Raw genomic sequence first — 14,402 nt, 5'->3', positions numbered from 1 at the left:
TAAAGTCAAGACTCATGAAGCGTGTGGTTCATAAAAAACTACGGACAAAAGTATAGCAATTAAATCTGTGGGGTGCCGGTATCAAACATGTGTCCAAAATGAGTACTTTGCCCATTTAGAAAAATCCATGCAACATAGGTGCAATTGTTACAGGGACACTCAATGGAGGAGGTGGAGGTACTGGTTAAATGCCTATGCCAAAAGGCGCACCTTTGAGTGAGTGTCTTAGTTATGGGATTTGGTTTTGTTTCATCCGGGATTCCGGAATCCTCCTATACGCCGTTTTGCCCCGAGTTTCGTCCTGATTCGCCCTGTTTCATTTTAAAAGAGGCGGCGAAATGCCCTGTTTTGGCCGAAAAACTTTTCACTTTTTAAGTAAATGTCTTTACTATTTTTTTAATATCCATTTACTTGAGATTTATATGTAAATAGGGGAATACCCCCCATTTGGATTTATTAAAAAAACTTTCAAGACCCAATTCTAAAAGGATAAAAAGTCAACTCTCCAATTCTAGTACAAAATTCGACCTTTTTCGCTCAGTTCGGGCTAGGTCAAAATCTTAACTTCCAAACGATGGGGTCATTTTTCAATTTTAAAAATTCATAAATTTTATCATATGTAAACACTATCCCAAAAGTCGGGTAAAAGAAATCTCATAATTTAACCTCTAAAATTTTTTCATCTGATCTGGCATAGGTCAACACAAGGCAATTCAGCTGACATTGATTTTCATTAAATATTGGATCTTTACTACGTTGATGTTATGATGGATTGGGTTGCATAGGATGACCTGTTGTTCCAATTTTCAGCAATATTTTATTTTTTGATTTTTTTACTACTAATTTTTTTTGCTCGTCGCGTCTTTTCCAGAATGAAACGCCTAAATATCCCGTTTCACTAACAAAAACGAAACGACAACTGAAACAAAATCGATAACTAAGGTGAGTACAGTCACAACTGTTGAGATATTAAGGCATATGCCTGCTAACACCATTTCTGGAAGGGAGACCTATCAACACAGACAAAATTGAGGAGTATCATCCCTCCTCTCACCATTTTTTCTTTCCTTTGTTTAGCTTCCACCTAATCTAATACTTGTGTGCAAGAGGATGGGGCAGATAAAAATGTTTTGAGAAAAAGATTTAATCTTCATTTGAGGGTTAGAGAGGAGTTGGGATTTGGGGGGTTAAAGTTTTGTTGTTTCACTATTTTCTCAATTACTCTACAGACATGTTAACCGTTACGATTTTCTAAGCTTGTTGTCTGGCATTGAAAATTTCCATTTTAAAATTGCCTAGGTTAGAGAGGAGTGGTTTTCTGTTAAAAACTGAATTTACTTGAAAAAATTATACACTATCTGCTATTTCTTTTTCTTTTTCTTTTTTTGACTGATTTGCAACTTTCTTTCAATCTTCATCAATTATTTCTGAAACTTTCCTCAACCACTTGCACATGTCAAATCAGCAGTCAATTCAAAACCCAGAATGAGGTGGTATTGACAAAACTAGGGAAGAATACCATACCTTATACTTTCCAGGCTTTAAACAGCCAACTCTGTAATTTGTATAACTGTTAGTGCAGTGAAAATTAAAAACAAATACCAAGTCTCCTCGCTCAAAAACGATCATCTTTTCTCCTCCATCTTTTCGTGATATATATTGGTGCTTTGAAGTCATAAACTGCAAAGACAAACCATAAATACTAACTAAGCTTTCACCAGAAATACCACGTAAATTTCATAACATCATACAAAGTTTAAATATACAGAATATCATAACTACATCAAACCAAATTTGAATATAATGATGACATTATGGTTCATAAGCGCGAAAAAACTTAATGGAATTGCAATCGGGAATTATACATATAAGAATAATGCTTTGGTCATTCCACCAAAGCAACTGAATAAAACACTCAAACCATAAGTTGCAAAAACAAATGAACTCCATTAATTTCATAACATGTGGAAAGTGAGAACTTTTTTTTTGAAGAAGAAGAAGGTGGAAAGTGAGAGCTTAAACCATAAGTTGCACAAAATCGTTTTGTCGGAACTTTAAGGGCATCACCAGTCAAAGGCAGCACAATGCCAGTGCTTTAGTCATCCAAGTAGAAAGATTGGCAGTCGGAAAGTACGGCACTTGCAAGCAATGGGAGTGACAAATGCCAATGTTGATCCTCACTTCCATGGTGTTGGAAATATCATATACAGAATTAATACGAAAATGTGGAGGTTTCAACTATTACGTAAGTTAATCAAGCAAAGCATGCAGTACAAGATAAACCTGCAATTTGTCAAAAACTGGGTTTTGTTTGAAGGAAAATCACTGCTTGCCTTTTGCTTCAGAAGTTATAACTCAAAACTATTATGAGGGAGGTTTAAATTATGAGGAATGATAGAATGAAAGGCACCCTTGCAAAAATCAGCTTCAAGGGCGCCCTTATTGGTTGATTTCTGCAAAGTCAACAAGGTTTCCACTTTTTTAGGCATCATCCACTTTTATTTGGTGCCACAGGGGGCGGCCCAGTGCACGAGGCTACCGCCATTGAGGGGTCTAGGGAGGGCTAGATGTACGCAGCCTTACCCCTGCTTTGCGGAGAGGCTGTTTCCGTGACTCGAACCCGTGAGCACCAGGTCACAATGGAGCAACCTTACCGTTGCGCCAAGGCTCGCCCTCTTTGCGCCACTCTTTTGCAGAAATTAAGCAGTAGGGGCGCCCTCGAAGCTGACTTTTGCAAGGGTGCCCTTCATTCTATCATTTCTCTTAAATTATAAACCATAATAGAACAGCAGATGTTCATGGATCCATAGCTCCTTTTCGTTAAGAATGACCAAGCTGGTAAACAATGCCAGTAATTAGCGTTAAAATACATACTTCATAAGTCTCCTCAAGATGTTGCATCGCTCGATCAAACTCTTGCATTCCATGATATCTTAGATAATCTGCATCACCCTGCGTTCACAGAACAAACAATTGATAACAAAATTAAAATCTTATGCTCCAACATGAAGACCTTAAAAGTTATTCTATAAATGTCTACAGTTGATAACTAAATTGAACTCTTATGCTCCAACATAAAGACCTTTAAGGTCATTCTACAAATGCAGTTCTACATGAAATCTATCTGGAAACTTTAGAACTGGAAACAATCATTGATTGGGTTCAATATATGTTGAATGAACGGGGTCATTATAAAAGATGAAACGTGCATAAATTTGAGATAAGGAAATGATATTCACTCTCCTTTCTTTTGATAGTGGCAGACCTCTTTACAATTCTTTCCCATTGGATATTACAAATCTGAACATGCTACCATCATCAAATAGAGGAAGTTTAAAATGGAGAGAGGGTTGCAGATATCAAAACAAGGGAGTGCAAATATCACCGCTACGAGACTATTAAAAGTTGGACTGACTCCAACTTTAAGAGTAGAACAAGAACAAATGCTAACAAACACATCAAATTATATACAGAAATAGGAACACTGAGAACATGATTTCACAAGAAGAAAATTAATCAACCCGTATCTCCAAATTTAGAGCCAAAGTATGGTGTTGGCCTTAAGTTTCATATACTAGTCCTTCTAAGCAATAAGTTAGAAGATTCAATGTTTGAGGGCCTACGTATTGTATTCTATCATCATCTTTGTAGTTTGTGATTCATACTTCTGTCTTGTGTGCTATTTGTCAATTGTCAAACTCATACACTCATAATCATAGTCTCAATAATCTCAGTCCCTGTCTCATGCATAGACAATTATGGTTCAATATAGACATATAGCATACAAAACTGGCACTACTGTACTAGTCACTGGCAAGTAGTAGTTATATAGTAAAAAAATCAAAAAATGAAAAAGCTTATGGAAGACAAACTCTAAGCAGAAGTATCATTTAACAGGTAAGTAGGTAAATTGGTAAATAAAACTGACATATCATAGAACTAAAGGCTAGGATAAACACTTGATTTTGAAAAGTGACATTCCATTCCCATTTTCCATGTTCTTTTCACCTGTCCAAATGTCTCAGAGATCCCAGACTTTAAACATTGCAATGGAGTTACAACTTAGGTGCCAAATAAAAATTCTTGACAGAATGAACTATGGGTCTGAATGTGTAATTAGTACTCCATTTTGTCCTCCATTTGGATAGGGTTTTTTCTTTGTAGTTAGCCATTTGGGCCTTAAACTTTCGCATATTCCAGTTAACTTTATTACCCTTTTGATATATTTTGCTTGAATTGATCAGAAACCATAAAAAAAATCAACAAAAGAGAAAATGAATTATATTAAACAAATTGCATACCCCATAGAGAAATAAAGATATACATGAAACCAAATTAATTTCTACTATTTGTTGTTTCTTATAACCCAGATCACTGTTAACGAAATAAAGCCAAAAACATATGAGCTTACTAAGTCAAATCTACGCCGGCACTTATCATAGCTATTATTGTTCCCTGGGATAACCTTCCCAGTTGGAAGGCGTTGTTCACACCTAGGAAAGTCTATCCACTCTGCAAATATCAAAGGAAAAAAGAAACATCAATACATGGTGGCCATTAAAACATAGAAACAGTTCAATTTAGTGATGCTAAACAATGGTCAAGGATCATGGTAAAAAATTCAATTTAGATGAACTAAACAATCCATTTTTACCTGGATGCCCAAATTCATTTCCCATGAAATTGAGATATCCTTCTCCACCTAGCCCCATTGTGACTAGTCTGATCATTTTGTGCAGAGCTATCCCCCGATCTACCCGAGGAGTTGATGGTCCATCGAAAGCCATGAAATCATACATATCCTGCATAAAACACAAAACATGGATGATTTAATAGATCAATTATCAAATTTAGTATAACAATTTCCTCGTCTCCATAAGTTTTTTGTTAATAAATTAACATGGACTATTGATGCATTTTCTTTCACACTAGTGCAATTCAAACAAGCAGCAAACAGAAGGGTATAATAATCTCTGTACACGCAGTAACTACATGTAACCCTAATTTGGGCATATATATATATATATATATATATATATATATATATATCGGGGCGAGGTTTCTGCTCAGCCTGAGCAAGCCACTATAAATACACCATCTCCTATAGAATGAATGGGTTGGATGAGTCAAACAACATGGAAGATGGTGTATTTAGTGGGTTGCTCAGGCTAAGCGATACCTCAGAAATCATCTCCATAGGATCATGGTAAGCGTTGATTTGTGGAGTTTTAAAATGGATGGCTCCATTTTGTGCTTCTATAGATCGAATGGTTAGGATGATCCTATGGAGATGATTTGTTAGGAACGCCCTATCTATGTGAGGTTCTATGGAATTAATGGGTTGGATGACTCAAATAAAATGGAGATGGTGTATACCTTATATATATATATATATATATATATATATATATATATATATAGAGAGAGAGAGAGAGAGAGAGAGAGAGAGAGAGAGAGAGAAGTGTAGATAAGTTATCTACTCTGTCGGCTTAAAATATAGTGGACCCACATTGTTTGGGTGATCCAAACCATTCATTTGATAGGCCCCTCACATAGATAGGGTGTGCCCAAACCATTCAAAAATGGGCAGATTTGTGAAGGTTTATATCCGTCCATTTTGACCTTCACAAATCGAAGGGTTGGGATGATCCTATGGAGCTGATTTTTTGGGCACACCCTATCTATGCAAGAGCCCATCAAATGAATGGTTTGCATCACCCAAACCATTGTTTTGAAAATCTTACGATTTACGGTTCGATTTACGATTCAATTTACGATTCTTAGGCAAAACGATTTGAATCCCATGATTGAATCTTAATTTGTATGAATCTTACGATTCGATAGTGAATCGTACGATTCATACGATTTATGCGATTTATCCAAATTAAGTTTTGTATTAAAGAAAATATGTCTTTCTTTCAAAAGACCTCATTTCCTTTCTACATTACAAGAAGCCTTTGAAATCCCTCTCTTTAGAAGGAAGAAGACAGAGGAGTAGGACTTCGAACGAATTGAACCAGTCGAGCACAAAGCATTTGGTGAGGCCTAAGCGCATTACTCACATCGAGGTGGAAGTCAAGGTGGGAGACTACCATGATAAGGACAACATTGATTCCTGTCTTTTATGATTGATATTTGTCATTTGATGTTTGAGACTTTGAGAATTGATATGATCTTGTGTCTTTTTTTAAAGATTATTAACCAAGATGCATGGGTTTGGATGAGAATTAGATGATTAGTATGTGTCAAGTTTGTCAGCAAACAATTCATATTAAAATGCTAATCATGGTAGTTTCTGTTTGAATTAATGAATTTGGATGAAAAATGAATAATTGGCTATTTTTATTCTTTAATTTATTTATAATTTTTTATTATACATATTTTTTATATTTTTGAATGAATCTTACGATTTACGATACGATTTACAATCCGATACGATTCGACCCCAATTACGATTTACGATTCGATTCTGATTTTCAAAACATTGACCCAAACAATGTGGGCCCCCACTGTATTTTAAGCCGATGAAGTAGATAACTTACCTACATGATCGTGTAGGAACACTTCTCTCTCTCTCTCTCTCTCTCTATATATATATATATATATATATATATATATATATATGAGAAAACGGTTCCTACACATATGTGTAGAGAGTTCTCTACACACTCGCTTAAAATACAGTGGGATGTCTTTAAACCTTTACAAATTAGTCCATTTTTTTGCCTCCACAGTTCGAATGGTTAGGATGATCCTATGGATGTGATTTTTTGTGGACACCCTATCTATGTGAGGGCCTTAAAAATGAATGGTTTGGATCACCCAAATAATGTGGCCCCCACTGTATTTTAAGCTAGTGTGTAGATAACTTATCTACACATATGTGTAGGAACGGTTCTCTCATATGAGAAAACGGTTCCTACACATATGTGTAGAGAGTTCTCTACACACTAGCTTAAAATACAGTGGGGGCCCACATTGTTTGGGTGATCCAAGCCATCCATTTTAAAGGCCCTCACATAGATAGGGTGTCTACAAAAAATCAGATCCATAGGATCATCCCAACCCTACGATTTGTGGAGGTAAAATGGATGTCTTTAAACCTTTACAAATTAGTCCATTTTTTTGCCTCCACAGTTCGAATGGTTAGGATGATCCTATGGATCTGATTTTTTGTGGACACCCTATCTATGTGAGGGCCTTAAAAATGAATGGTTTGGATCACCCAAATAATGTGGCCCCCACTGTATTTTAAGCTAGTGTGTAGATAACTTATCTACACATATGTGTAGGAACCGTTCTCTCTCTCTCTCTCTCTCTCTCTCTCTATATATATATATATATATATATATATATATATATATATATATATATATCTATATATATATATATATGTGTGTGTGTGTGTGTAAACGTTTAAAATTTCGGTCGAAATCTGGTACAAAAGTTGAAATCAATATTTCGAAATTTCGGTGAAATATTAAATTAATTAAAAAAAAAAACAGATTTTAATTGACCGTTTCGGTTTTTAGTGGTTTCGGTGTCGGTCTCCACCTAAATCCGAAATTTCGGATTTCGGTCGAAATTTAAAACCATGGTGTGTGTGTGTATGTGTGTGTGTGTGTGTATATATATATATATATATATATATATATATATATAGAGAGAGAGAGAGAGAGAGAGAGAGAGAGAGAGAGAGAGAGAGGAATGATAGATGCAAGGGCCCTCTTTATGCAAGGGCTGGAGAAGGGCCCTTGAATAGATCCATGCCATTTTTAAAGTTGGTTGAGAAACTGAATTCGGTTGCACTTAATGACATGGATCTATTCAAGGGCCCTTCTTTAGCCCTTGCATAAAGAGGGCCCTTGCATCTATCAGTCCTCATATATATATATATATATATATATATATATATATATATATATATATATATATATATATAGGAGAGAGAAGTGTTCCTACACGATCGTATATATACCCAAAATAGAATGGGTAGGGTCCACTATTTTACACTTGATCTTATTTCCCCATACACCATGTCTTGAACTTTTGATGGGGTGGGGCCCATATTCTATACCCAATAATAGCATGGGTATGGTCCACTATTTTACACTTGATTCGGTGAACCCACCAACTCTATCCAAACTCGTGTGTATATCATGGGACCAACTATTTTAAACCTATCCAATCCAATATTTAATGACCATGCCTTAGGATGCGTGAGGCCCACCATCTCTACGCAAACCAATGCAGAAGGTGGGGCCCACCACTTTACCTCTAATGTTATTGACGAGGTGGGGTCCACATCCCTCCCCAAACCTATGCATTTGATTGGAGCACACCATTTTACATCTCATGTTTTGATGGCATGGGGCCCACCATTTTACACCATGCATAGCATGGGACTGAATACTAGTAAATAATATGCTTGCAACTTCATGCACAAAAATAATTAAGTTCTAAGTTCCAACTTCCAAGTTTTCAACCATCAAAATAAAAAAGCCCAGGCCCAACGACTCGATTCGACTCGTAAGAGTTTTTTTTTTTTGAGTCGATTCGCAATGACTCGTTAGAGTCACCAGAAGACTCGTAAGAGTCTTCAACAGAGGCGAGTCACCCATGCGACTTGCCTCGAAAGCCCAGTGACTCGACTCGACTCAACTTGAGAGTTGACTTGTAGACTCGTAAGAGTTTGACAGCTAGTGAGCCCGTTTTAGGCACCTACAACTTATAAAAACAAAGTGACATTGGTGGGAAAAGACTCTGGTACCCCTCCTATAACTTAAGGGACTTAAAAGACACCTAAAGGACACTTAAAAGTTAGACTATGGGCCCTTGTATGGTCCTCAACACTAATCCATTAACAGAGAAAGGTGGAACTTGCATGTTGAGAAGCACCGAAATAAAGGCAGTTTGCTTTTTTTGTCTATGAAAAACTATTGTCACAGATATTGGTATTCACAGTAAGATTATAGAAAAAGCAATAGGTTCATAACAGATGATGCCTCTCAACTACAGAAGTGGTTCTCCACACATCTACAAAAGAAACCGTCAGAGGTACGACCGACAAAACATGACCATGTTATCATGGGCCTGCAGAACTCTTGCTATGACAACATTCATAAAATCATGACATAAAACTTTAATTAGTTAAAGAAACAACTCACGTTATAACATTCTCAATTTCTAGGAAGAAGACAATCATGACAGAAGGCAATCATGACAACAGAAATCAATGGCTTCAGAGGTTCAAAGAGTAAATTGAATCTGGGCAGCCAGAATTCCAAATAGAATAGGGGGCCGTTTGGATACGCGGATTTTAGAGTCCAGGTTTTTAGTTTGAAAGCGGTGTAAAATTCTGGATGTTACAATCCATTATCCAGGATTTTAAGTGAGAAATCCAGGTTTTAGAAATCTCTCCCCCATCCTGAGATTTGTAAAATCAGGAAACACGGGAGGATCTCCTACTCTCTCTCTCATCCAAGATTTTGAGGAAATCCAATATTCTAAAATCCGCGTATCCAAACGGCCCCTAAGTGTTGCAAGTTGCAACCACTTAAATGCTTCAATCTAGTCCAAGTACAGCTGGACGTGATTCATGCTTAGTAAAATAAATAGATAAAGATGCAGCAATAACTTATGACAACCTTGTCCATCAGCCAGAAAGCAATAGTTTTGTCCCCAACAAGAGCTTGATCATGACTTTCAGCATAAGAGACACATTTCTCTGCCCACCTTCTGTTTGTAAGTGTGTAAACAATATCACCCATTTCCCAATCCTCATCGCTTTTCCTGTACCAAAGGGTAAGGCATATAAGAAACAAATGTTCTTGGCATCTGAAAAAATTGTAAACAGATCTACATACAATGACCACATATATTCATTGATTAATAAAGCAGAATATCTGGACAAAGTATACATTTTCAAAAAAAAAAAAAAAAAACTGGACAAAAGTCTCATCAGATAATTTTCAAGTATACATTCTGATAGGATCCTCCCTATTTAGTCGCGAGTTAACAGTGCGTTTTGAGTTTCACCAAGGAATCATAAATGGTCTGTTTCATGTGGTATTAAGCTTCTTGTAGACAAGACATTTTTTAGACATGCCCTTCAGGTGGGAAGTTCCTGGAGTTCAGGATAAATCTACATTTAGATAATTTCAGGTTGACTATTAATATATTGTTTTGTTCCCAATGCCAAAATCCCATGGTACAAAAATAGAGTAGACATTACAAAATATTGTGGCTAGGAAGTCCAAAACTGTCCGATTCTCTTTTTATTAATTTTGTGAAAGTGACCGATTCTCCTTTTATTATGAGAAGAGTACAAACATGGTGGCGGAATCTAGAGCTCTATTGGACGGTTTGCGTGGTTGCTCATCATTTGAGATGGAAAACGTGATTTTAGAATCGGACAGTCAGGTCTTAATTGATCTTAACATGGGCAATGGGCAGATCCAGTGGTAGATCAAGTACTTATGGCCAGAAATTCAGTCGCTTCTCGATATCATTTCTCTCATATGCCAGCTACAATATAGAAGTTACTAATTGGAAGTACCCAAGAGAAAAATAAAGTATTAACAGAAAGCATTCAATAAGCAAGAGAGCAAGAAGCAAATTAATGTGGCTAAGTTCAGCTCAAATTGCTCAAAACCTAATTCTTGAAACACTTTTTTTTTTAACTTTAATTCTTGAAACCTTAATAGCTCTCTATCTCAAGTTAAGAACCCTAATTTTTGTTTCCAGATTTTCAAAACCCTAATCTACTTCTTTCTTCTTCACTCCCTAAGGCTTTATCTCTTCACTTTGTGCACAAACAACCTGTGGGATCTGCTCTATAACTGTTGTGCCCTAGAGTAGTTTGTTAAATTATAGAGGAAGAACTGTCATGTTTATGTGCATGAAGTGATGGAATTTTCTCCTTTTATGGACTACCATCACTTCGTATGGAATCCCTTGCCAAAGTGTGAATTGTTGTGCCTACATGAGAAGGTAACTTCACCTTTTTTAGTGTACTGATGTGTTTTTCATGGAGCGTGTTGCTCTCTATCGAGAGCTGTAGTTCCGTATGTGGACTGCTACAACATCTGGTGGGCTGTTGTATCCTTACAGCAGTTCCATCCTTTTGTGTGGTTATTGTACCTTTGAGTGTTGTTGCTCTTCCATTGGAGGGTTGATGTACCTTCTTTGTTGGTTGTTGTGTTCTAATAGACTGTTGTTATCCTTGTTTGTGGACTGCTACAGATTTATGTGACTATCCTCGAGAGCTAATGTGACTATTATGTCATATTTGCCATTTGTGTGGGCTGTTGTGCCTTCTCATGGCTTCTTTCTGTGAAGTGTGGTTGTGCTTTGATTCCCTTGGATACGTTGTGTTGATTCCTTTGCATGCTAATGAAGTTTTGGCAGAGAAAGGGGTTGTGTGAAAGAATATAATAATTGTTATCTATTCAGTATGAAAGATCCAAAGTCTGTTTAAACGTATTTGTTCCAAGCAGGGCATGATGTCATCTATATTCCAGCTTGAGGGGGGTGTTTAAAAGTTATAGCTTAGGTTGGTTTATATTTATGTTTCAGTGTGGTTCTTTAAGTGAGTTATTTCATATAATCAGGATAGAGCCCATCATTACTGGCAGCTTATGTAATTAGTGGAACTTAGTTATTACACAAAAGCTATTGGCTGTGGGGTCGGAGATTAACCCCCACGAAGTCACTTCTCCCCCTCTTCTTTCTCTTGTCTTTCTCTCTTCTTCCATCCTACTAGATTTTATCTTTCTTCCTTATGGTTGATGAAGATGCCTTAACATTACTTTAACAGATATATATGATGAACCTTTTTTTTTTTTTTGAACTTGAAACAGCATGGGTGTTAGTAACATATATATGATGAACTTGAAACAGCATAAGACCACAAAAGAGAATTTTATATGGTATGAGGACTTACTTGAGAAGTTCAATCCATTTATCGGCAATGGCCATATGAAGGCGATAATCAAATCCTATGCCACCATCTTGAACTGGTAAGCAGAATGTTGGCATTCCACTGACCTATAAATGGCGCATATGTAAACCATGCAAGCTAGGTTAAAACATGTCAAAGAAATAACAATGTCACAAACAAAACACAGAACTGCATTATAATTAGGTATGATGTACACCAAAGGTTATGATTAAGAATATATAACACATGGGGGTTAGTAACAAAGAATATGTAGCAGACAGGTGTTAAATAGGGGTAAGATCTCTCTCTCTCTCTCTCTCTCCCTCTCTCTCTCTCTCTCTCTCTCTCTCTCTCTCTCTCTCTCTCTCTCTCTCACACACACACACACACAAACTCACACTAGCTTAAAATACTCTGCGTGTGTGTGTTGTTGTTGGGGGGGGGGTGTCACATTGTTTGGGTGATCCAAAGCATTCATTTCATTGGCCCTCACATAGATAGGGTGTGCCCAAAAAATCAGCTCCATAGGATCATCCCTACGCTACGATTTGTGGAGGTAAAATGGACGTGTATAAACCTTCACAAATCTGTCCATTTTTTGGCCTATGGAGCTGATTTTTTGGGCAAACCCTATCTATGTGAGGTCCCATCAAATGAATGCTTTGGATCACCCAAACAATGTGGCCCCCACTGTATTTTAAGCTACTGTGTAGATAACTTATCTACACTAGTGTGTAGAAACTCTTTTCTCTCTCTCTCTCACACACACACACATATAACTTTTCTCATATAGCTTTTGTCTCCATTCACGAGGTGGATGGTCTGACATGCGACAGACCAGCCGCGAAATGCCTTTTGCGATGGACACTAGCAATTCCCATATATATATATATATATATATATATATATATATATATATATGGGAAAGGTGTGCGTACTCGGTCGAGTAGATAAGCTTATCTACTCGGTCGGGTTAAAAACAGTGGGGGCCCACATTTTTGGGGTGATCCAAATCATTCATTTGAAAGGCCCTTACCTAGATAAGGTGTCCACGAAAAATCAGCCCAATAGGATCATCCTAACCCATCCAACAGTGGAGGGAAAAATGGGCAGATTTGTGGACAAGCTGTGTTTGTCCATTTTTTCCCATTTTTCCCTCCACTGTTGCATGGGATAGGATGATCCTATGGGGCTGATTTTTGGTGGACACCCTATCTAGGTAAGGGCCTTTCAAATGAATGGTTTGGATCACCCCAAAAATGTGGGCCCCCACTGTTTTTAACCCAACCGAGTAGATAAGGTTATCTACTCGATCGAGTACGCACACCTTTCCCTATATATATATATATATAAATATATTATGAGTTAAGTGAAGCTACACATACGTGTAGCTAACTTAGCTACACCAACGGCTTAAAATACAGTGGGCCCACATTGTTTGGGTGATCCAAACCATTCATTTGATAGGCCCTCACATTGATAGGGTGTGCCCAAAAAATCAGCTCCATAGGATCATCCCCACCCTTCAAACTGTGGAGGCAAAAATGGACAGATTTGTGAAGGTTTTTACGCGTCCATTTTTGCCTCCACAAATCGTAGGGTTGGGATGATCCTATAGAGCTGATTTTTTGGGCACACCCTATCTATATGAGGGCCCATCAAATGAATGGTTTGCATCACCCAAACAATGTGGGGTCCACAGTATTTTAAGCCGTTGGTGTAGCAAAGTTAGCTACACGTATGTGTAGCTACACTTTTCTCATATTATATATATATATATATATATATATATATATATATATATATATATATATACTAGTAAAAACCCCGTGCGATGCATGGGCCGACAAAGAACTGTACGGACCACATCATAGGTTGATCCAAATCGTCCATGTGACGGAACACAACATCAATAGGTAGGTTGTGCCCGTAAAATCATTTCCATAGGCTGATCCTAGCCCTCCAATCTATAGAGGTTTCCATAATTAAAAAAGCATAAAGGACGAGGGTAGGATTGAAATTATGTGGCTTTAATGGGTGCCTTTGTTAAAAAGCATAAAGGAGGGGGTAGGATTGAAAATATGTGGGTTGAATGGTGCCTTTGTTAAAAAAAGTCAAAAAAAGTGATGTGTAATTCTATTAGAATTTTGGGAGAAATTCAAATAATTCTCTCCTTTTCTCTTCTGCTATATATATTAGAAATTATATAATAATTCTATTAGAAATTCTATATATATATATATATATATATATAAAATATATTAGAAATTATATATATATATATATATATATTAGAAATTATATATATATATATATATATATATATATTATATAATAATTCTATTAGAAATAATTCTAAATTATATATATATATATATATTATATAATAATTCTATTAGAAATAATTCTCTCCTTTTCTCTTCTGCTATATATATATCATGGTTTTAAGTTTCGGCCGAAA

The 14,402-nt window shown here is 36.6% G+C and overlaps 1 protein-coding gene across 2 annotated transcripts in view; it reads right to left on the bottom strand.

Annotated features, from left to right (window-relative positions):
* The window catches only part of LOC143877594 (1,4-alpha-glucan-branching enzyme 1, chloroplastic/amyloplastic), a 61,061-nt gene that overhangs the window by 1,685 nt on the left and 44,974 nt on the right, over window positions 1–14,402 (bottom strand). For both annotated transcript variants that reach the window (XM_077379739.1, XM_077379740.1), the window contains 6 exons: window positions 11,945–12,048; window positions 9,648–9,792; window positions 4,655–4,802; window positions 4,412–4,512; window positions 2,875–2,952; window positions 1,525–1,680 (listed from right to left, as the gene is read on the bottom strand). In XM_077379739.1, coding sequence (XP_077235854.1) covers window positions 1,525–1,680; window positions 2,875–2,952; window positions 4,412–4,512; window positions 4,655–4,802; window positions 9,648–9,792; window positions 11,945–12,048 — 732 coding nt within the window. The remainder of the gene's footprint in view (window positions 1–1,524; window positions 1,681–2,874; window positions 2,953–4,411; window positions 4,513–4,654; window positions 4,803–9,647; window positions 9,793–11,944; window positions 12,049–14,402) is intronic.

This window comes from Tasmannia lanceolata, unplaced genomic scaffold, assembly GCF_043159265.1.
Source record: "Tasmannia lanceolata isolate RefF3 unplaced genomic scaffold, GAP_Taslan_0.1 ptg000005l, whole genome shotgun sequence".
NCBI classification, from domain to species: domain Eukaryota; kingdom Viridiplantae; phylum Streptophyta; class Magnoliopsida; order Canellales; family Winteraceae; genus Tasmannia; species Tasmannia lanceolata.
This window is presented reverse-complemented; position numbering and strand designations above follow the sequence as displayed.